The sequence below is a fragment of the Danio rerio genome, chromosome 10 (genome assembly GCF_049306965.1).
Source record: "Danio rerio strain Tuebingen ecotype United States chromosome 10, GRCz12tu, whole genome shotgun sequence".
Classification (NCBI taxonomy): domain Eukaryota; kingdom Metazoa; phylum Chordata; class Actinopteri; order Cypriniformes; family Danionidae; genus Danio; species Danio rerio.
This window is the reverse complement of record NC_133185.1, coordinates 47,407,426-47,430,398: the sequence shown is the minus strand read 5'-3', so window position 1 is coordinate 47,430,398 and position 22,973 is coordinate 47,407,426. Positions and strand designations below refer to the sequence as shown.

Below are 22,973 nucleotides of genomic sequence, written 5' to 3'. Positions count from 1 at the left end.
TGAAATGAATCTAATTGGATTAGCATTTTAAACATTAAATAAAAGTTATAAAGGTATTAGTTTTTATTTCATGTATTAAGGTTTTAGTTATGATACTCCGCTGGATACTCCCAAAATAATTCCGCAGAAATCCGCAGATTTTTACCAAAATTCTCTACGGAAATAACGTAAAACATCTGCAGATTCCATCTGGCCCTGCTTATAAATTAAAAAGAAATCATAAAATTATTAATAAATACCTCAGCCTTAATTACAAGTGGCTATTTTAGTAAATGGTAATAATTTTTTTAATTCATATATTTCTAAAAACATAGGAACTTGATCTATTTTGTCATGAAAAACCAAGTCAGGCGTGGCACTATATATGAAGAGTTTAGATGCAAAAACCTCTCAAAGCCATTTGATATTTTCTCCTAAAATAAGCATTTTCCTCAGACTCCTGTATGTAGGCTCAGCGATTTTTTCTTTTAGTGACGAATAAGTCAAGTGAAATAACTAAACATAAACAAAGAGGCTGAGAAAAATACTCATTTTAGGAGAACATTTCAGACGGCATTTAGAGGTTTTTGCATCTGAGCTCTTCATATTTTAATTTTAAATGAGCCTAATAACTGAATTAGTTGAATTAGCATTTAAGAAGTCTCTGAAGCCCATGATGTGGTGCACATGCTCGGTTTCTGACTCAGAAATGTTTTCATGTTTGACTTATTTTGAAATCACTATAAAATTGCTAAGCTTTGATGTGACCAGTTCACCTACTGAAAATGTTCAACAAGTTGTGGAGTATAAAAATATTATTCGTAAATCACACTTAAGATATTTGTATATTATAAGGAATAGTTGCTCCAGTACACTTACCTGTATAGGCTTCAATCAAGCCTAAAGGACTCAATTAGTCTGATCAGGTGTAGCCTAATTGATACGCGTTGAAGCTGAACTCCAGAAACTGAGGTTGTCACCTGTGCATTACAGAGTCGGTAAACGTGGAGCATAACTGAAGGTCAGTACCTGTTGGCTGTGCAAAAAAAAAGTAGACTATTTACCAACCTGGTGGTATCTGAATCTTCTCAGTTCTTTAAATGTCGGTTTTCTAAGACTGAATGTGTAGTGAACAAACACGAGGATGAGAATATTCTGTTCACGTATAAATGTTGTTTACCTTTAGATTGGTCTGCGTGACTGCGTCATTGGTCACTGGCGCCAAACGTAAACACCAGCGTGAGTTTTAACGGTCGAAAATGTGAGATAAGAAGTAGTAGTAGTACTAAAGTAGTAATATATTTAACATTTGAGATGTTTTACAACACAAACCGCACACGAAACAAAAGTAATGAGATTTTTTTGTTGTTGTTGCTGTTTTGAATTGAAATAATATTTATTAGTTCACTTCATGATTGAATGTGATGATATAAACATAAAAAATTCATGTTAAAAGGGCGGATCATAGCACACATTAAATGGTATGGCTAATTTTATGCATGCGTACATGGATTTATCATATGCTACAGGGGAATAAAAAATTCATGTTTTATATCTTCTAAATTAGCGTTTAGAAGATATAAAACTGGTATAAACATCCAAAGCTTGTGGTTTGTCACTTCCACTAAATGAATCAATGATTTTTTTCAGGTCACCTCATACTTCAGTTTCTCACCAAATCTGCTGACCAATCAAATGCTCTCTAGTGTCGCCATTATTATGATGATTACTTTTATTTATTATTAGATACACGGTTCAGAGTTATTTTACTGTTATTGAGATGTTATTATTAATAAAAGTTTGAGTTAGTCTTTATAATAGTTCATGTTAAAGGTTTAATAACTTGAGTATATGTTTTTGCAAATTTTATTATATAAAATATTTTTAAAAACAAATGTTCGTGTTTTAAAATGCATATGATGGTTAAAAATGTACATTTTAATTACAAAAGTATTCATTTACTGATTTATTTATTTTCCTTTACTTGCTTTGCTAACTTACTTAGCTTATTTATTTTTATTTTAGCTTTACTTATTGTTGTACTTTAAATTAGAGGACTATAACAACACAAATATGGACGATTAAATAAATAAGTAAATAGGCAAATATATAAATAACTAAATAAATTCCTGCACAAATAAAACATTAAATAAATATGCAAATAAATAAACTCATTCTTTCATTCATTTTCTTTTCGGCTTAGTCCCTTTATTAATCTGGGGCTGCCACAGTGGAATGAACCGCCAACTTATCTACCATGTTTTACACAGCGGATGCCCTTACAGCTGCAACCCATCTCTGGGAAACATACACACTCAATTACACTCAGACAATTTTAGCTTACCAATTCACCTGTACCGCATGTCTTTGGACTGTTGGGGAAACCGGAGCACCCGGAGGAAACCCACGCGAATACAGGGAGAACATGCATTTATTTATTTATTTGCATATATTAATTATTTTATTTATGCATGGATTTATGGAATTATTTACTCATTGTTTTTATATATTTGTGTATTTATTGTTTTTGCAGGTTTAATCCACCATACACAAAACGGTTTACCCAAAGTCAACCTTGATTAACACATTTGTCTAGTATTTTAAAGGGAAATTTCACCAGAAAAATACACATTTACTCAACCTCATTTGGTTCAAAACCTTTATTTTATTTTTTATTTTCTTCATCTTCTTCTGCTGATCACTAAATAATAATAATATTACACACATCTGAGGTGTGGATTATAGCAGACAGACATAATTTAATCTATAATTTAAGCGGCATAACATCTATATTTGAGCATGTAGGAGCCTTTACTCAGTTCTGCTCTCAAGGAAACTGAAGCAGTAACACCCATAATCACCAGATGACCAGGCCTGCTCATTTGTGGTGTTGTGGTGAGTAAAACAACACATTCCAGACTAAAGTGACAGTTGGCCAGGAAACACTTGAGGTGCTTAGAGAAATCTAGTGAAATCAAAGTTTTTTTAGATGTTAGTTTTAGTCTGTTAGTTTTAAGGATATCTAAAAGCTATTGTGCTCCAAAAACAGTGATAAAAGTAGCGTTTAGAAGATATAAAACTGGTATAAACATCCAAAGCTTGTGGTTTGTCACTTCCACTAAATGAATCAATGATTTTTTTTTCACGTCACCTCATACTTCAGTTTCTCACCAAATCTGCTGACCAATCAAATGTTCTCTAGTGTCGCCATTATTATGATGATTACTTTTATTTATTATTATTATTAGATACACGGTTCAGAGTTATTTTACTATTATTGAGATGTTATTATTGATAAAAGTTTGAGTTAGTCTTTATAATAGTTCATGTTAAAGGTTTAATAACTTGAGTATGTGTTTTTGCAAATTTTATTATATAAAATATTTTTAAAAATAAATATATGAAGATTTGTATGTTTATTTTAAAGTTGTTCTTTTTATTTTAGTTTTAGATAAGAAATATGGCATTTCCTTTAAATATTCTCCTAATGTTTCCAGCTGAAATATATAGTTTTAATCTTTTATTTTAAGCTATTTCTTATTTATAATTTGATCATTTATAAAGTTCATTTTATTTTGTTAGTTAAGTTAATTATTATTGTTTGTGGTTATTTTATTTCAAATAACATTATTTTTAGTATTATTTTACTATAATAAAAATAATATTATAGTATGGGGGGGCGCCATTGTGCCTAAACTATTTTTGAAATTATCCTTATTAAAAGATTGAAATAATGAAAGTAAATAAATGTTTTGTTAAAAATGTTTATTTTGCATTTTATACGAGTGTAATATTGTATTTTATTAAATAAAAATTCTTTTAGTTGATTATGAGTTAAGTGAATTATGAGTTGCATACGTTGGCACACACATTTCAAAATCATTTAAAACAATAACATGCAGTCTCACTGCCATGTGTAAAGTGTTCATGTAGATGTAACTGTTTAAACTTTAACATATTTTGTATCAAAATAAACTGTTAAATCATACATACTTACAGATGAAGTCAAAAGTTATAAGAATAATCTGAAAAATGTTCTTTATTTATTATTAATTAACTAATTATTTTGCCAAAATAAGAGGGTTTACACAAAATTTACGTTTATGTAAGTACAGAGCGCAATAGATTTCAAGTAAAATAGAAAATAATGTTTTGATGAAGAAATTCCCCTATATGAGTTTAATATTTGATTATGATTCATACACACACATGAACAAACAGTTTCAAAACAAAAACAATTTTTTTTTTTACATCTGAAATGTTTAATAATATTTCTATCAAGATCTATTTTTATACCTTATACATGTTTTATAAATGTATTATGTATCATATTGTTATCACAAGGCTTTTGGTAACTTTTTTTTTTTGCTTAACACTATTTTAACTTTGTTAGAAAAAATGTTTGACCATAACATTTTGATAAAACAAAACATTTCAGGCAGTTTGTCTCTGTTTATTTTTAACGCTAAACATTTTAGTCTTTTTTTTATTCCACTTTGTGAGTGGTGTAATAGCAGTCAATTGCTGTTGCAAAGACAGATCTTACACCTAGCATATGAGAAGTAATTGCATTTTTATGTTCTTTTGCCCTTTAGGACTCTCATAACATTTTGTTAGCAAAACTTGAACCCACATACCCCTCAGTAAATGTGTAGTTGCGCCCCTGTAGCATATGATAAATCCATGTACGCATGCATAAAATCATCCATACCATTTAAAGTGTACTATGATCCGCCCTCTAGTGGCAGACATGAATACCACATTGTGTTTTTGGATGTTTCTCCACTAGAGAGCGATCTTGTCCTCTTCCTTCTTCAGCATATTGGCACAGCTTGGCATTATCAGTCTTCACATTACAATAAAAGAACAGCTGTTCATAAAATAGTAACATTACATAAAGATAAAAAAAAAAATAAATAACTGAATAAAATAAAATAAAAGGTCTCTTGAATTCCCTTAAAGAAAGTCAAATGTAGCCTGCTGATGAGTATTTGTCACCGTAGGTCTTTTAAAATAGATATCACATGCTTCAGAGCATTTCCAAAATACAGTTCATGTAAATGACTTTGACTAATATGTCAGTTCAGGTTCATATCTACATTATCGTGAGAAGATTAGCCAGAACAAGTCCTGAAACTGCTCATCTGTGTTCATTTAAATGAACAACACTCCTCTGAGCTCTTGAGTGAAGTGTTTTCTGATGACTCCAGACATCAGCACAGATGAAATCCTGTATGTCTGGATCTGCTGTCGCTCCACATTCATTCGGATGGCTTCATTTCATTCATTTATGCATGTGTAATATCCTGTGCACACCTGTAGCGTTCAGGAGCTAAGTGTGACCGTCATTATATAATCAGAGTTGCAGACTGCTGAACGTTTGTTTCACTTTTAGTATGAAAAAACGACTGCATATGATCGAAATGACTATAACGCTATAGCTTTCCAGTGAAAAGGCGGTGCAAGGCAACCCAGTGGCGCAATAGGTAGTGCTGTCGCCTCACAGCAAGAAGGTCGCTGGTTCGAGCCTCGGCTGGGTCAGTTGGTGTTTCTTTGTGGAGTTTGCATGTTCTCCCTGTGTTCGTGTGGGTTTCCTCCGGGTGCTCCGGTTTCCCCCACAGTCAAAAGACATGCAGTACAGGTCGATTGGGTAGGCTAAATTGTTCGTAGTGTATGAGTGTGAATGAGTAAGTGTGGATGTGTCCCATAGATGGGTGGCGGCTGGAAGGGCATCCGCTGCTTAAAAACTTACTGGATAAGTTGACGGTTCATTCCGCTGTGGCGACCCCGGAATAATAAAGGGACTAAAGGCCTGTGCACACCGAGAGGTTTTTTGCTCGCATTTTCCGTCGACGTTTAACGCCTCCTGACTGAATGTGATCGTGCACACCAACGCGCAAAAGCATCATTTCTAAAAAAAAATGCCTCATGCTCGTTTTTTTTATTTTGACGTGCCGTGTTAAAACCTTCTCCACCAATCAGATTGCCACTTATGTTCACGTGCACGGAGCTGCTGAAGTTACAGTAAACAGCACTTGGAGGCGCTCAAGCGCAAAACTGTCAATGCGAGTGCACATTGAAGAAGATGCCCAGAGACGATATGAACGTGAAGCAGCTTATTGCTCTGATGAACAATCATCATTTCTTCATCGCTACAGCTGGAGCTGCTGCTTGAATCATCAATGCTTGTTTGAGTCACTAGTAACTTTAACTACAAGCATGAGAACTTCCTCTTCTCCTCTTCTTCTGTGTTAAAAGCAAGTGTCGGAAGCTTAAAGTTGTGTAGCACCATCTAACGTTAAGGAGTGATTTTGGATGCTCTTCTGCTTGACGCCAGTGAAAATCGCTTGGGTTTGAATACGGAAAAACGCCTTGTAAAACGCTGACGATAAACGCAAACGAAAAGCGTCCCGGTGTGTAGGAGCCTTTAGCCGAAAAGAAAATGAATGAATGAATGGCGGTGCATTAGAGCTTATGTAGCGACATACTAAGTTCGAAATGAAATATGATGATGATGATTATTATTATTTAGATATTTTTAATATTTTTCTGTTTTTAATCTAATTATGATAACATCATTTAGGCTTTTTAAAAAATATATTTATTTATTAAGTACCGATAACCTCTCTCAAACTTAACATACGATCAACTTTTGTCAATATACATGATTCAATTGGTTGTTTTTCTTCTTCTTCATAAGAATGCATACTTTATTTTAAAGAAATTAATACTTTTATGGGGTGACACAGTATCTCAGTGGTTAGCACTGTAACCACACAGCAAGAAGGTCAATGGTTCGGGTCCCGACAGGGTCAGTTGGCATTTCTGTGTGGAGTTTGCATGTTCTCCCCGTATTGGTGTGAGATTCCTCCGGGTGTAGTCCAAACATGCGCTATGGGGTATTGAATAAAGTAAACTGGCCATTGTGTGTGTGTGTGTGTGTGTGAATGAGTGTGTATGGGTGTTTCCCAGTACTGGGTTGCAGCTGAAAGGGCATTCGCTGTGTAAATAATATGTTGGAATAGTTGGCGGTTCATTCTGGTGTGGCAACCTCTGAAATAGAGACTAAGCCGAAGGAAAATGAATGAATGAATGATTGAAATTACCATAACATTAGATTTCTGTAAAATGGTTGCATTTTACATTCTTCTTCTTATCATTTAGATATTTTTAATCTAGTACGTCAGTGCAATAATTTGTCATTTTAGATAGTAGTTTTGTTATAGTAGACCTTTATTATAGTATCTCCTCTCTCAAACTTAGAATACTATCATAAAAGAAATGATTCGGCAGGCTGTTTTTATTCTTCTTTAGAATCAGAATCAGTTTTATTGCCAAGTGTGCTCCACACACACAAGGCATTTGTTTTGACTACAGAAGCTTCCAGTATACATAAAAGTGACAAGTGACAACACAAAATAAATATGAAAAAAAGATGAAAAACAATAAACAGAGATGCAGTTAGTCAAGAAATCTGGATTTTGAATTGTATGTACAGATTTGTTACAAGTCTCTTATTAAGAATGCACACTTTTGCAGTATTTTAAAGGAAATACTTTTATTAAGCAGGAATGCATTAAGTAAATAAAACGTGACAGACATTTATAATCTTACAAAATGTTATGTCATATAAATGTTCTGTCTATATCTCTCAAAGAATCTTTAAAAGTATCATGGCTCTACAAAATATGAAGCGGCACAATGCTTTCAACAGTTGAGAGATGTTTTGCTGAGCACTAAATCAGCATATTCAGAAATATGGATGTTATGTGCAATATTATTTTATTATCATTACTGAGCTATTACTGTGTTTTTGATTAAACTAATGCAGTTTCAGTGAACATAAGACACTTCTTTAAAAACATTTAAAAATTTATAACCCCAGATATTAGAAAAGTATGTACAGAATAAATAAAAATTATACATTTTTTATATATATATATATATATATATATATATATATGTATATATATATAAATAAATGTGTTTATATATATATAAATATATGTGTTTATATATATATAAATATATATATATATATATATATATATATATATATATATATATATATATATATAATTTATATATATATTTATATATTTATATATATACACATTTATATATATATATATATATATATATATATATATATATATATATATATATATATATATATATATATATTTCCTGAGTGATGTTTAATAGAGCAAGGAAGTTTTTATTTATTATATTTTTCTTTTGTAGAAAGCCTTGTTTTTTTCAGTTTGACTGGAATAATAATATACAATTTAAAAAAGATTTAAAACTGCTAGGGTTAATATTATCAGCCTTTTCAATATATGCACTACCCGTCAAAAGTTTGGGGTCAGTTTTTTTTTTCAAATTTTTTAAAAATAAAATTATTGTGTATCAAGGCGCCATTTATTAAATGTACAAATTGTTAAATATTTATTAAAATAACTGCTTTGTTATTGTATGTAGTTTTAGATGAAATCAGTATTGCTTTTATTACTACTATAAATGATAACAATAATAAAAATAATAATTAATATTAGAGTGATTTCTGAAGGGTCATGTGACTATGAAAACTGGAGTAATGAAGCTGGAAATTAATCTTTAAAATCACTGGAATAAATTATTAAATTAAATTATAAACTACTTTTAAACTGTTGTTTTATAGTGCAATAACATTTCCCAATAGATTTATGTGTACTGTGTTTTTATTGAATAAATGCAGCCTTTGTGAGCAGGAGAATCCTATTTTAAAAGATTTAAAAATCCTACTGACCCCAAACTTTTGACTTGTAGTGTTTATTTTTTGATTGGCTACAGAACAAACCACTGTTGTCCAATGATTTGCCTATTTAACAGAATTAAATGTCACTTTAAGATAAATACTAGTATCTTGCACTATAAGTAGAAAAACATCATGTACTGTCATCATGGCAAAGATAAAAGGCAAATGTTAATAGAAATTAGTCAATAAAATTCTCTCTCTGTTAAACTGCACTTCGGGAAATGTTTTGAAAAAGAACAAAAAGTAGGTAGTATGAACAGCTGTCAAGCAAATGGAGCAGTAAGCAATCAAAGATCTCATTCTGCAAAATTCCCAGTCGCTCTCACTTCCTGCTGGAGATTGAACTCTACATGATGATGACGTCAGTGTCCTGAGATGCACATTGAGATTGTAAACAAAAGTTTATCTATGTTCCTCCATCAGTTTTATCCTCATTTCTGTGATCTTCAGCTGATAGAGGTTTTCCGTGATCTCCTGGGTTCATCGATGAGTTGCGTGGCTGCGAAAGTCAAGCCCACATCTTCTGCCGCAGCTTTCCTGAATGGGAAAACCTCTCTAGTGAAGCGCGTCACAAAGCACGGCATCTGCTTTTTCCCGCCCAGTATTTTCCCTCTGGCCTGGAAGTTGTAGGCCACCTGGTGGTTCAGTCGAGTCAGGAGTTTGGTGATCTCCAGATCTGGACCTCCATCGCTTTCTAGCAGATCACAGAGAGTCTGAATCAGCACCGAGCCCAGAGGATGCATGAATGCAGCATAGCCTGAAAACAACACAACAGCAGACGCTGAGCAAAGAGCTGAAGAAGAGCTGTGGAGACAAACTGATCAACAAAATGACTCTGAGATTTTATAAATGCATCAATATTCTCACTTGAATCGATTCTAAGCTTAGTTTTTAACTGCAGAGCTAGCTCTAGACTAGTTTTTAACAGCAGATGGAGCTCTAGACTAGTTTTTAACAGCAGATGGAGCTCTAGACTAGTTTTTAACAGCAGATGGAGCTCTTGGCTAGTTTTTAACAGCAGATGGAGCTCTAGGCTAGTGTTTAACAGCAGATGGAGCTCTTGGCTAGTGTTTAACAGCAGATGGAGCTCTTGGCTAGTGTTTAACAGCAGATGGAGCTCTTGGCTAGTGTTTAACAGCAGATGGAGCTCTTGGCTAGTGTTTAACAGCAGATGGAGCTCTTGGCTAGTGTTTAACAGCAGATGGAGCTCTTGGCTAGTGTTTAACAGCAGATGGAGCTCTTGGCTAGTGTTTAACAGCAGATGGAGCTCTTGGCTAGTGTTTAACAGCAGATGGAGCTCTTGGCTAGTGTTTAACAGCAGATGGAGCTCTTGGCAAGTTTTTAACAGCAGATGGAGCTCTTGGCTAGTTTTTAACAGCAGATGGAGCTCTTGGCTAGTTTTTAACAGCAGATGGCGCTCTGGGCTAGTTTTTAACAGCAGATGGACCTTTAGGCTAGTTTTTAACAGCAGATGGCGCTCTAGGCTAGTGTTTAACAGCAGATGGAGCCTAGAGCGTCATCAGCTGTTAAAATCTAGCCTAGACCGCCATCTGCTGTTAAGAACTAGCCCAGAGCGCCATCTGCTGTTAAAAACTAGTCTAGAGCGCCATCTGCTGTTAAAAACTAGTCTAGAGCGCCATCTGCTGTTAAAACTAGCCTTGACCACCATCTGCTGTTAAAAACTTTAGCCTAGAGCACCACCTGCTGGCCAAAACTAGTCTAGAGCGCCATCTGCTGTTAAAACTAGCCTTGACCACCATCTGCTGTTAAAAACTTTAGCCTAGAGCACCACCTGCTGGCCAAAACTAGGCTAGAACACCATTTGCTGTTCAAAGCTAGACTGTAGAGCGCCATCTGCTGTTAAAAACTATCAAACGATTTTCACCACAGCTGTAAACTGAATTTACCATGGTACCAAGTTTACCTGGTGAAGTAGCGTATGTTACTGCAGTGTCGATAGGAATGGAAAGAAGCTCAGACAGGATGTCCTGTTCCTCTGAGGATGAAGAGTCTGTCTCCACCTGCACGCCTCCATCCAAATCTCCACCTCTGCAAGCCTTTAAAGAAGCATGAACATTCAGTTATGATCTGTAGAGATTTTTGTGATTGGGACACATATGTCATGAGTTCCCCTTCCTTCTGATGTAATCAATTAAAGGAACTCTAAGATGGAATGCAGCACCACTGATAATCACAGGCTCTCATTCAAGAACACTTAAAGGTCACAGGAGTTCACCTGCAACACACATCATACCTGGATGAGGAAGAGTTTGCTCTTGTCCTTCATTATTGGGCTTCTGAAGCAGCTGTAGATCTCAGCCAGATTCACAGCACGTCCATCACAACCAAACACAACACCTTCTTCACCGTGACTGGAGATGATGCCCACAAAGCACTCTTTGACCGTCTGCTCGCTCTCTGAGGATGGAGGACGGAGAATCAGTTAAAGCAAGTCGTGTGGAAGTAAATAGATTCTGAATGTCAACTTTCTTAAGCTTATTTGTTCATTTAATTATATTTGTATGTGTGACACGGTGGCTCAGTGGTTAGCACTGTGGCCTCACAGCAAGAAGGTTGCTGGTTCGAGCCTCGGTTGGGTCAGTTGGCATTTCTGTGTGGAGTTTGCATGTTCCCCCCTGTTGGCGAGGGTTTTCTCCGGGTGCTCCGGTTCCCCCCACAGACCAAACACATGCGCTATAGGTGAATTGGGTAAATTAAGTGTGGTTTATTCATAAACTAATTTTGCGAGGACCACGTGCTTATGATCAACACGGCTGGCACCTCATTAGCTCTGTAATCTGTAATTAGCTCTGGTACCACGCCTCCTTTTTCAAATGATACATTTTCATACGACTGAACTCGTCCAAAACAGCCACTAAACTGACAAAATGTAAAATAGTTACATTTCCTCGTGAAATCACCTCAGGGGCTTCACTTCACCCACAGGTTTAAAATTCACTTGCAGTGGTGGCCTGATTGAAAAACACCTTTTTTCCCCACAGCACTTAAATGGTCAACTACATGCAACAAACAAAAAATAATGTGATTTTTAACTTGATTTTTATTTATTATGACACTGGTAAACACCTTTTCTTTTCAATGGGTTAACGTTATTTTAAAAAGGCTTTTGAAATAATAGAAATCCACTATTTCTGTCACGATGAGGTATTACAAAAACAAGAAGTAGATCCAAATGCAGCAAAATATAGTTTAATATATTAAGTAAACAAAGAAGATCCAAATAACAGGCAAGGTACAAAAACTGACAAAACAAACGCAAGTGCAAAAACTAAAAGCACTAAGGTGAATCAAACTAAATCTTAACGGGGATCCAAAAACATTGAGTCGATACTAAAAGTGATCAAACCGAACCTAACATGAGGAACTGGAGAACAAAATAAAGCAGGACAGAGCAAAGCAGGACAGAGCAAAGCAGGACAGAGCAAAACAGGACAGAGCAAAGTAGGACAGAGCAAAACAGGACAGAGCAAAACGGGACAGAGCAAAGCAGGACAGAGCAAAGCAGGACAGAGCAAAACAGGACAGAGCAAAGCAGGACAGAGCAAAGCAGGACAGAGCAAAGTAGGACAGAGCAAAACAGGACAGAGCAAAACGGGACAGAGCAAAGCAGGACAGAGCAAAGCAGGACAGAGCAAAACAGGACAGAGCAAAACAGGACAGAGCAAAGCAGGACAGAGCAAAGCAGGACAGAGCAAAGCAGGACAGAGCAAAGCAGGACAGAGCAAAACAGGACAGAGCAAAGCAGGACAGAGCAAAACAGGACAGAGCAAAGCAGGACAGAGCAAAGCAGGACAGAGCAAAACGGGACAGAGCAAAGCGGGACAGAGCAAAGCGGGACAGAGCAAAGCGGGACAGAGCAAAACGGGACAGAGCAAAGCGGGACAGAGCAAAGCGGGACAGAGCAAAGCGGGACAGAGCAAAGCGGGACAGAGCAAAACAGGACAGAGCAAAACAGGACAGAGCAAAACAGGACAGAGCAAAGCAAAATCCAAAGGCAAACTAAGCACAACATGACAGGGCTTATAAAAGACAGAACCAATTAGACAACAAGGAACAGCTGGAAACAAGGAGTGATCATGTAAGCAGGCATACAGGAAATGCAAACAACCAAAACAAGATCTAGTGCCTTCAGAGTCCACAAGAGGGCACTGCAGCAGGTGTGACAATTTCTCTTACTTTTAAGCTATTTAGGAGACATGTGCACCCACTGACAGGTAAAGGGTGCTCTGCTCTCTCTCTCTCTCTCTCTCTCTCTCTCTCTCTCTCTCTCTCTCTCTAAAGTAAATTGGATTGCCATTTATTGTCAATGCATTTTAGATATGTATAAAGTATGTAATATGATAGCATCATTAAATTAATAATATATGCAGTAAATGAGAAATAAATATCAGAAAAAATGAATAAAAATAGACATTATTGCAAAAAATGTAATAATTACTAGAATAAAAAGAGTAGATTATTTAAATGAGGCAAATTAGTTGATTAATCATTTCTTATGGTGTGCAAATATTGTGCAGCCATTATAGATGTCATTTTGTTCTCTCCGAGTATTAAGTTTATCTGAGTCGTTTATTAAATGATTAATCATTTAATGTTTCTCTCGCGGCTGTGCGTGCAGAGCTGCGAAATGGTAATGCAAAAAACACATACAAATAACGGCAACTTTAGAAAGCCAAAGTAAAACCTGAATCCTGGATATTTTAAGGAGATTCAGAAGCTACGGTCGGATGCATTTTGGCGGAAAAGGTGCGTCTGTGGGTCTGCAGAGCATGTGAGAATTTCTGTATGAGTGACAGATCGCGCGCACACAGAACCAGCAGTAGGAAACGTGCGGAGCGAGAGAAGATTTCCCACTGGTTAATCGATCACGAATGTTTAATTTTCTTGGACGGTTACAAAAAAAGGTCTTTCTCTCTGAAATGGCTGTCAAATTGACGCTGATTCAGGCTTCTGGATGGGATGAAATTAAGTTTGATATTGCGCCATCCAGTGGACACACATGGAACAGCAGAATATTTTATTGAAAATTTTCAGCTCACAGAATCATCTCGCGGGCCTCATTAAATTCGTTTGCGGGCCTGATCTGGCCGCGGGCCGTACGTTTGACACCCCTGGTGTAAACTGTATACAGGGGGTGTTGGTCAATAGCCTACAGCATAATTGAACTAATATCTCAGAGGGAGATTATGTTAGCCTAATTTGAGAGATTTAGACACTTTTAAAAGGAACAACAATATAAAACTGGTTGTGTGTTTCAGCACTTGCAACCATCAATTACATTTTTTTCAGTTTTTAAGCCCTGGTTTAAACAAGCAGTGTATGCAGGGTTCAACGCTAAGGATTTTTTCTACTGGGCCAGTAGTTGAGATTTTTACTTGCCCTGCCAGTTTTCACTGGCCCCACCAAAAAAAAAAAAAAAAAAAAGTGAATAGCTATTTCTCAGCCACATATTTAAATAATGTGGCAAAATAATGTCTGTGAATCTAGAATTTAAACATTTTCAAACTCTTAATAAATGTATAATGAGCAAAATTCAACATTTTATGTAAACAAAAGAGCAGAATGAAAAGTGTGCTGGTATTTTATTGCAATTCTAAATTATTAAAAAAAATGGATTGCCAAACTGACTACTCTTTTTTTTTTTTTTTCTTTTTTTTTTTAGTTTCTTAATTTTGTACCCATGTAATTGTCTGCTTCCAAGACTTTAGAAACAGACGTTTTCTTTAAGCCTCATAGTTTGATGGTGCCGCCATGTTGCCATCTTTTTGCTGTATTGGTTGTTACCAGGTTACAAAAAAAATAACGTGCTCATCATGCTCATCATGCTCATTTTGCTCATCGGGACAGTAGACAGGATTGTTACTGGCCCCTATCGGCCAGTAACAATCCTGTCTACTGTCCCGAGCGTCTTTTACGCTGGCCCCGGGCCATCGGGCAGTCCTTATTGTTGAGCCCTGGTATGTTGTAATGTAGATCCAAAGAAATGTTAAATTAATTAATTAATTTAATTAATAAACGTTTTTAAAGCACAAACAAAACTCATAATCTGTAACTGTTTATGAGTTTACTGTTTGTTTTGCCGTGACACAGTCTGTTATGTTTATATTGCTTGTACAGATTTCATTAGACATGACTTTTAGCCACTGACTGCTCGTTTTATTGCTCACATGACTCATTCATTCATTTTTGATTAATGTTAATACCAAATTATTTGTCATCCAGCTCCACCCAAACAGAAATCTCCATTTCTTTATATAGTTTTTCAAACAAGAGGTACAGTTTGTGCCAGTCATAAAATATTTTAATATGAGCTTGCTGATAATTGAGGACAGCATTATTATTAACAAACATGCACTTTGGCACCAATAAATGACATTATGTAATATATTTTTTTAAACTCTGAAAATGATTGATTGTTAAAACTCGGCGATAGGTCAAATGTGGTCAAACCCAACAGTTATAAAGTGCTCAGCATAAATAAGTACACCTTCTTTGAAAATTAATATTTGTAAACCTTTCTCAATATAGACAATATATTTTGGTGCATTTAAACTAAATAATGATTTTATTAAACATTTTTATTCATTAAAATAAGAGTTTGGTCACAGAACATATTTAGGAACAGAAAGACATTTAAATTGAAATAAAGTGTTGCAAAAAAAATGCAAAATTTTAACTAAATGTTATATATTTTTATGTTTTATTTCAGTGGTTCTCTAACGTTTTTCATCAAGTACCACCTCAGAAAAAAGTTGTCTTTGCAGGTACCACCATAATGAGCAGTATTGAAATACAGTAGTGTATTAGGTCCAGTAAAGCAGCTAAAGCTCTGTACAGCTCAAAAACAAGGCATATTAGTTGGTATTATTGAGAACGTTAAAATTAAAATGTGCTTTTAAAAGTTAAAAATGGAAGGTTACTGTTCTTAAAAAGAAAAAAAGAAAAAATTCCTGGCTTATCAGCACCTGGAAATGTTGCCTGGGCCTCATAAATATAGGCTTTATGTTATCATATTCATAAATAAATCATTTTAAATATATGTAGCATGTACATATGACATATTTGATTAATCCATGTACCACTAGAAGAAAGCCTGCGTACCTAGTGATACACATACCACAGTTTAAGAACAACTGATTTATTTAATATTTGTATCTAACATATTCATTATGGTTTAAAACATTGCATGGTGACTTCTATGTTATTTTGTTAGATTAGTTCCAGTTCCTATAGCAAATATTACTTTACAAGAGGGATCTGTGTGCTCATTCACCCATTTAGAAATCTTGCATATGGAAATATATGCAAATTGCACAAGTTCATATCTGTTTTTTTTACATATATAAAATATGGAGTAACAATTTATTTTGATGGTTCATTTGAGTATTAGTAGACAGTCTGCTTAATATCTGCTGATACTGCTCATTTAAAAGACATTTACCTGACTATAAGAAACTTTGCAAGGACATGTCAACTTACACTGACCCCCACCCTAACCCTAACCTAACATTGTGACCAAATATATGTCATATATCCAACCAATATTTCAAAATATTGCTTGCATATATTATAAATGTATTACAAATATGCACATTAAATACAGTATTAGATATAATCTTATATGTATGTCTATATATATATATATATATATATATATATATATATATATATATATATATATATATATATATATATATATATATATATATATACACACATAAATTCTTTTATTTGTTTTAATTCGGCTTAGCCCCTGCATTATCCACAGCAGAATGAACCACCAACTATTCCAGCATATCTTTTACGCAGCAGATGCCCTTCCAGCTGCAACCCAATACTGGGAAACACCCATACACACTTACATTCACAAATCACAGCTAATTTAGTTTATTCAATTCACCTATAGAACATGCAAACTCCACAGAGAAACGCAAACTTGTCCAGCCGAGGCTCGAACAAGCGACCCTCTTGCTCTGAGGCGACTGTGCTACCCACTTAGCCACCATGCCGCCCCACATAAATACAGTTTTAGACAATATTTGAACATAAATGTACATATTTGTAACTTTAATGGTTGAACATAATATATGGAAATGTAAATATATCTTTTTTTCACTTGTATCATATATTTAATTTGCTTAATATTGCCAAATATTATAATTATATACGTGTGTTGAAAGAAATTACCCCAAAGTTGGTTTTGTCCATGTTTGCCAAAACCAACTTTGGGTTAAAAAATTTTTTTTCGATTAAACTTAATTTAGGTTTTAATAAAATAATAATAACTTTAACAGCAACACACAAACACAGACACACACCACAAAGCACTGCAGATCAGAAATGGCATATTTTTAAATCTGAATCTTCAGTGTTTGAATGTGTGTGTGTGTGTGTTTTTTGCAGGATTGTCATAACCCATAGTTGGTTTTGCCCCTATCTGACCCAGCTTTGGTTTATAACAACCCAGCAACACATAAAACAAACATAAAATCAGCTTGGAAGACGGAATTATAAATGTAATTTTTTTCCCAGAGATGGGTTGCGGCTGGAAGGGCATCCCCTGCGTAAAAACAAGCTGGATAAGTTAGCGGTTCATTCCGCTGTGGCGACCCCGTATTAATAAAGGGACTAAGCCGAAAAGAAAATGAATGAATGAATTCTTCAACATTTACCTTGTTTGAAAGCCTCAATAATCTCTCCTGCTTCCATGTCCACTCTGATGTCCACAGAGAAGCCCAGTTTCATCAGGATCTTGTGAAGTCTTTGCGTGTCTTTCTTGGCTCCGGGTCTGTTTCTGAGAAGTGCGTCAGGATAGAAATTCTCCACTGACACAATCAGCGCCCGGTTCTTCATTCTCTTGTTTGCTGTGAAGGCTGGAAATCTACAGAAAGACATCTTTAACTCCAGCAGCACTGAGGGCGAATACACAGACTGAGAAAGTAAAGGAGCGACAACATTATCAGCGTCTCCACATCATATAACAAGGTGAGTCCAGCCTCATTTGCATGAGTCCGGCCATATATGGTGTTTCCTGTGTGTCATGCGTCTGGCAGTTCCCAGAGCTTCACCTTTAGCTAACAGAAGCAGTTACTGTCTGCGTAGGTGCTTGCATTTGTTTGAGTGTTTACCAGCAGTGCTTTGCTGGAAAAGGATGTAGGGAAGAATGCGATGCAACATAAGGTGACAGTAGAAAAATATGAAAAAAGGACATTTTTAAAATGATGCTCTTATTATTTTGCAGTTTCTGTAATAGTCACAAATTTGTAATAATAATAATAGTTTCTTGAAATGCTTTTTAATAAAGTCTTTAAGTTGCATTTATTGTTTTAAAAAAAAAATACTGATGAGAGGATGATTCGGTGCTTAATTTTATGTTTTGCAATAAAAGGTTTATAAGCAGAATACTGACACTGGTATCTATATTATATTAATAATGTTTAATAGCATATTAATATTAATCATTAATAGCAATACAATAATATTAATAATTAATAGCAATTAAATAATAATAGGGCGATGCAGTGGCGCAGTAGGTAGTGCTGTCGCCTCACAGCAAGAAGGTCGCTGAGTCGCTGGTTCGAGCCTCAGCTCAGTTGGCGTGTCTGTGTGGAGTTTGCATGTTCTCCCTCCGTTCGCGTGGGTTTCCTCTGGGTGCCCCGGTTTCCCCCACATTCCAAAGACATGTGGTACAGGTGAATTAGGGTAAGCTAAATTGTCTGTAGTGTATGAATGTGTGTGCAGAGGTTTCCCTGAGATGGGTTGCGGCTGGAAGGGCATTCGCTGCGTAAAAACTTGCTGGATAAGTAGGCGGTTCACTCCGCTGTGGTGACCCAGGATTAATAAAGGGACTAAGCCGACTAGAAAATGAATGAATGAAATAATAATAATTATGATTATAACTAGAATAATAAGTATCATACTTGGCTTGAAATATAAAATTTGATTGTTTTAATTATAAAAATCAATAATTTTTATTATTTATTTTTGTAAGTTACAACTTTAAAGTCTTTGCATTAAATAGATTTCAAGAGTTCACACTTAACTCAAGACTTACAAAAGCTTGTTTGGCATGCTGTCCCTGGAAAGAGCCCTGAGCTGAAGGGATCCTCTAGTCTAGGGTTACCCCCCTTTTGCGGGGCGAGAGAGATTGAGCTTAGAATGATCCTAATACTCCCCCGCAGCTAAGGTCAAGGTGAACTTCTTGAAAGCGAGACATCTAATAAAAGAGACTTATGTTTATATGGTCTATGATGTAAAGCATATTTAGGCTTCGAGAGGTAACCGGGAAACCCGGCCACGAACGCGCCAGCTCAGAGCAGAAACGCCAGATGTTCCAGCAAGGAGCCAGAGCCATTGGAATTCTGGCTGGTCGCTGGGCCACGTATTCTGGATAAAGGTGGAAGAAGGGGAGGAGGGGGGTTTCTTCAAGACGAAGATAGCTGTAGAGAGAAAAAGAGAATAAATATAGGAACGCAGGATCCTTTGATTGGAGGATCGTGATTAGCTAATATGAGCCAGCTGGGTCAATCATGAGCGCATACTCCTCTCGAAATTATTTAATAAATAAAACTTCACACAGTGAAAAGATTATTAGCATGTTATACAAATTGCTTAAAAATCATTGGCAGGTTTAAAAAAAAAGTTAGCTCATAATGATAAAAATTGAGAAGAAAAAATAATGCAGTGCATATATAATCTTATTTTTATTTGTTTATGCATTATTTTATTTAATGCATAATTTTTATTACACTTGAATTAAATTAAGGTAATTAAAATTTATGAAATGTATAAATTTAAATTTATGAATAATAATATCAATGAATTTATAGACCTGATGTATGTTTCTCTGCACTCTCTCTGAACTATCAGCAAGTTCATGACCCAGTAGAACTTGTTTTTAATGTCTGCTTATCTTCATGTTGATTGCGTGATGCTTCCTTACATTAATGTTCAGGATAAACTAGTTCAGCTTTGATTACACTTTGTACCTGATTTTGTTTCCTGTCTAGTGTACTGTGAAATTATGCACAGAGGTAGAAATACTGCTCGGAGATTAATATTGCATATGCTCATCTTATGATTCTTTATTTTTTTATGATGAATTGTTGCATTTGTGTTTTTGTGAGCTCAATTATGTGAAATACAGTTTAAGTTTAAATTATTAGTGACATTTTTATTATTTTTTCCCCAAAATATATCTTTGTTTAACATTTTCCGTGCAAAAAACATATCAGAAAATTACATTGAGTAATAAGATAATATTTATTAACTTTTTATTCTTTTATAATGTTTTAAAGTGTTTAACACATTTTTAAACAATAGTTTTAATGAATTATTAATTTTATCTTTGCCATGATGGCAGTACATAATATTTTACTAGTTATTTTACAAGATACTAGTATTCAGTTTTCTGTGCAATTTAACTTAAAATTATGTGCAATTATGACTAAATGATGTGCAATTTAGTCAAGTTGTTCAGTAGACAATAATATTGTCCTAAAAAAAGCTTGAAAACAATTAAAATCTGCTTTTATTTCAGCCAAGCTAAAAGAAATAAGACTTTCACCAGAAGAAAAAAAATATTGTAAGAATTACTGTTAAAATTGATTTGCTCAGTTAACCCCGTAAGTCCTGAAATATAAAAAAAATAGGCAGAAAATAAAAATTTTCTAGAACTGACATGTTTATTAAACCATCTAGCAAAATCAATTTTTTTGCATGTAATATTTTTCATGATATTTATTTTGTATCACATTTGATAAATCAGGTGTTTGTGCAACTTTTTGCTCATTACAATGTTAATTTTAATTACAAAAAAAAGTTTAACATTTGACAGTCCTTTAACATTTTGATAGCAGAGAACATTTCAGGCAGTTTTGCTCTTTGTTGTTTTGTTTTTTACATTAAATATTTTACAGTCTGTGGGCGCAGCACGGTGGCGCAGTGAGTAGCAGTGTTCTACATTGTTCCTGTCAAGAAAACTTTTTATAATAATAATTATAATAATTCTTTACATTTATATATCTTCTGGGCACTAACACTTTACACAATGGGGGAATCTCCTCATCCACCACCAGTGTGCAGCTTCCACCTGGATGACTCGACGGCAGCCATATTGCTCCAGACCGCACACCAGCTGATTGATGGAGAGGAGACAGAGTGATGAAGCCAATTATGATATGGGGAGGGTTAGGAGGCCATGATGGACGGAGGCCAGTGGGCAGATTTGGCCAGGATGCCAGGGTTAAACCCCTACTCTTTTTCGAAGGACATCCTGGGATTTTTAACGACCACAGAGAGTCGGGACCTCGGTTTAACATCTCATCCGAAAGACGGCGCTCACTGAGCAGTAAAGAGTCCCCGTCACTATACTGGGGCATTAAGACCCACACATACCGCAGGTTGAGCGCCCCCTCCTGGCCTCATTAACACCACTTCCGGCAGCAACCTAGCTTTCCCATGTGGTCTCCCATCCAGGTACTGACCGGGCGCAGCCCTGCTTAGCTTCAGTGGGCGACCATGTTAGAATTGAGCTAGCTGCCGGCTATTAAATTTTATTAACTAAAATTGTTAACGATAAAAATTGTATTCATGCTAAAACAACTTGAAATTAGCAAATAGTTTCCAGCCAAAAAGCAGCCATTTTGAAATGGTAAAAAAAAACACCTTCCACTGCCTGGACTGTCATGAAAATCCACAAGAGGGCGAATACAAGTATTCAATCATATACAACAGGTTTTCGAGCCAAAAATTGATCAGTTTGATTTTATATAGGTCTTAGAAGCTTGTGTATCAAACAGGATATATGCGACTTTATAGGGTTAAACATCACTTGAGAAATGACTAATAATTCAATAAATAATTGTCAATGTCAATTTTATTTATATAGCACTATTAAACACAACCAAAGGTTGACCAATGTGCTGAACAATAAATCACAGAGAACAAGTATAAAATTATAACTAAAACAAACAATTCTCACAAATAGTTAATATAGGTAAAAACAACCAAATCTCACTAATAGTTATTATAACTAAAAACAAACAATTATCACTGATAAAATGCCAAATCAAAAAGGTAAGTTTTCAACCTAGATTTAAAAACAGACAGCGATGATATACACCTAATACAGAGGGGCGGAGCATTCCACACAGTAGGACCAGCTACTGCGAAAGCCCGATCACCCCTGCATTTCAGCCTCGACTTTGGAATGTATAAAAGTCTCTGGTTTGATGACCGAAGAGACCGACCAGGCTGATGTTCAGTCAACAGGTCTGACAGGTAGGATGGAGCCAGGCCATTTAGAGATTTAAAAAGAAAGAAAATTTCTTAAAGACTTTTAAAAGTGACACGATAGTGCACAGGCAAGAGCGCAGCACTGGTGTGATGTGGTCAAATTTTCTGGTGCTGGTTAAAAGCCTTGCAGCAGCATTTTGAACTAACCGTAGGTGGGATAGAGTTTTCTCACTGATCCCAAAATATAGCGCATTACAGTAGTCCAATCTTGAAGTAATAAAAGCATGAATTATTTTTTCAACATTTTTTCTAGATAAAATAGGTGTTACCACGGCTGGGGGGAGTGACACTCACAACAGGAGGTAAGATCCAATGTGCAGGTTTATTCAATATCAGGCAAGCAATGGTCAAATCAGGTGCAAACGGATATGTATAGACTGTCCAGAATCGTAGTCGATATAAACAGGCAAAAGGTCGAAAGGCAGGCGGCTAAACGGGATAACTAGGAATGCAAGGCTAGGATCTAAACACAGAGAAACAATAGGGATGGCTGACGTGAAACTGATGTTTCGACACAGTGTCGAGATCCCGAAGCGCAAGTGTTTCGAAACACTGCACCGAAGCATGATCCGAAGCACCCAAGTCACGTGACTAAAGTGTTTCGAAACACCTAGTCACGTGACTAAAGCGATTCAAAGCATCGATCAGCTTTGAAACGTTTCGAGACCTGGCGAATCCTCATTTGATTGCCAAGGTCATCAATCAATCTGTGTGTCATATGGCTTAGAGGACTTTGTGATTGCTAAGTGATTCTATGCTTTGCATGATGTTTTGGGTTCAAATCCCGACTTGTACAAATACTCTGAATTCATGGTTTTATGTATTTTAATCATGTTTCTGTTTTGTGTAGCCTAAATAGGATACAGCTGCAGTTACGCCA

At 35.5% G+C, this 22,973-nt stretch overlaps 1 protein-coding gene and 1 long non-coding RNA gene across 2 annotated transcripts in view; one reads left to right on the top strand and one right to left on the bottom strand.

Annotated features, from left to right (window-relative positions):
- The first annotated feature begins 915 nt into the window (after positions 1 to 915).
- LOC141376472 (uncharacterized) overlaps positions 916 to 22,973 on the top strand; it is a 30,815-nt gene continuing 8,757 nt past the window's right edge. The window contains exons 1-3 of the long non-coding RNA XR_012386574.1: positions 916 to 1,000; positions 2,799 to 2,874; positions 17,527 to 17,782. This is a non-coding gene — a long non-coding RNA (uncharacterized lncRNA). The remainder of the gene's footprint in view (positions 1,001 to 2,798; positions 2,875 to 17,526; positions 17,783 to 22,973) is intronic.
- On the bottom strand, positions 8,220 to 17,692 carry casp17 (caspase 17, apoptosis-related cysteine peptidase). Its single transcript, XM_017358112.4, has 4 exons — positions 17,470 to 17,692; positions 11,031 to 11,194; positions 10,701 to 10,833; positions 8,220 to 9,533 (listed from the first exon to the last, which is right to left on the bottom strand). Exons 1-4 carry the CDS (start codon positions 17,690 to 17,692, stop codon positions 9,223 to 9,225), a joined length of 831 nt encoding a protein of 276 aa, XP_017213601.1. The 3' UTR covers positions 8,220 to 9,222.

What these genes read in the sequence shown, in the direction of transcription:
- casp17 (XM_017358112.4), bottom strand. Translation starts at nt 17,692, where the DNA reads ATGTCTTTCTGTAGATTTCCAGCCTTCACAGCAAACAAGAGAATGAAG. An exon ending in TATTGAGGCTTTCAAACAAG is followed by an intron (nt 11,195 to 17,469) that starts GTAAATGTTGAA and finishes CTCCATCCTCAG; the next exon opens with AGAGCGAGCAGACGGTCAAA. An exon ending in GCAAACTCTTCCTCATCCAG is followed by an intron (nt 10,834 to 11,030) that starts GTATGATGTGTG and finishes GCTTCTTTAAAG; the next exon opens with GCTTGCAGAGGTGGAGATTT.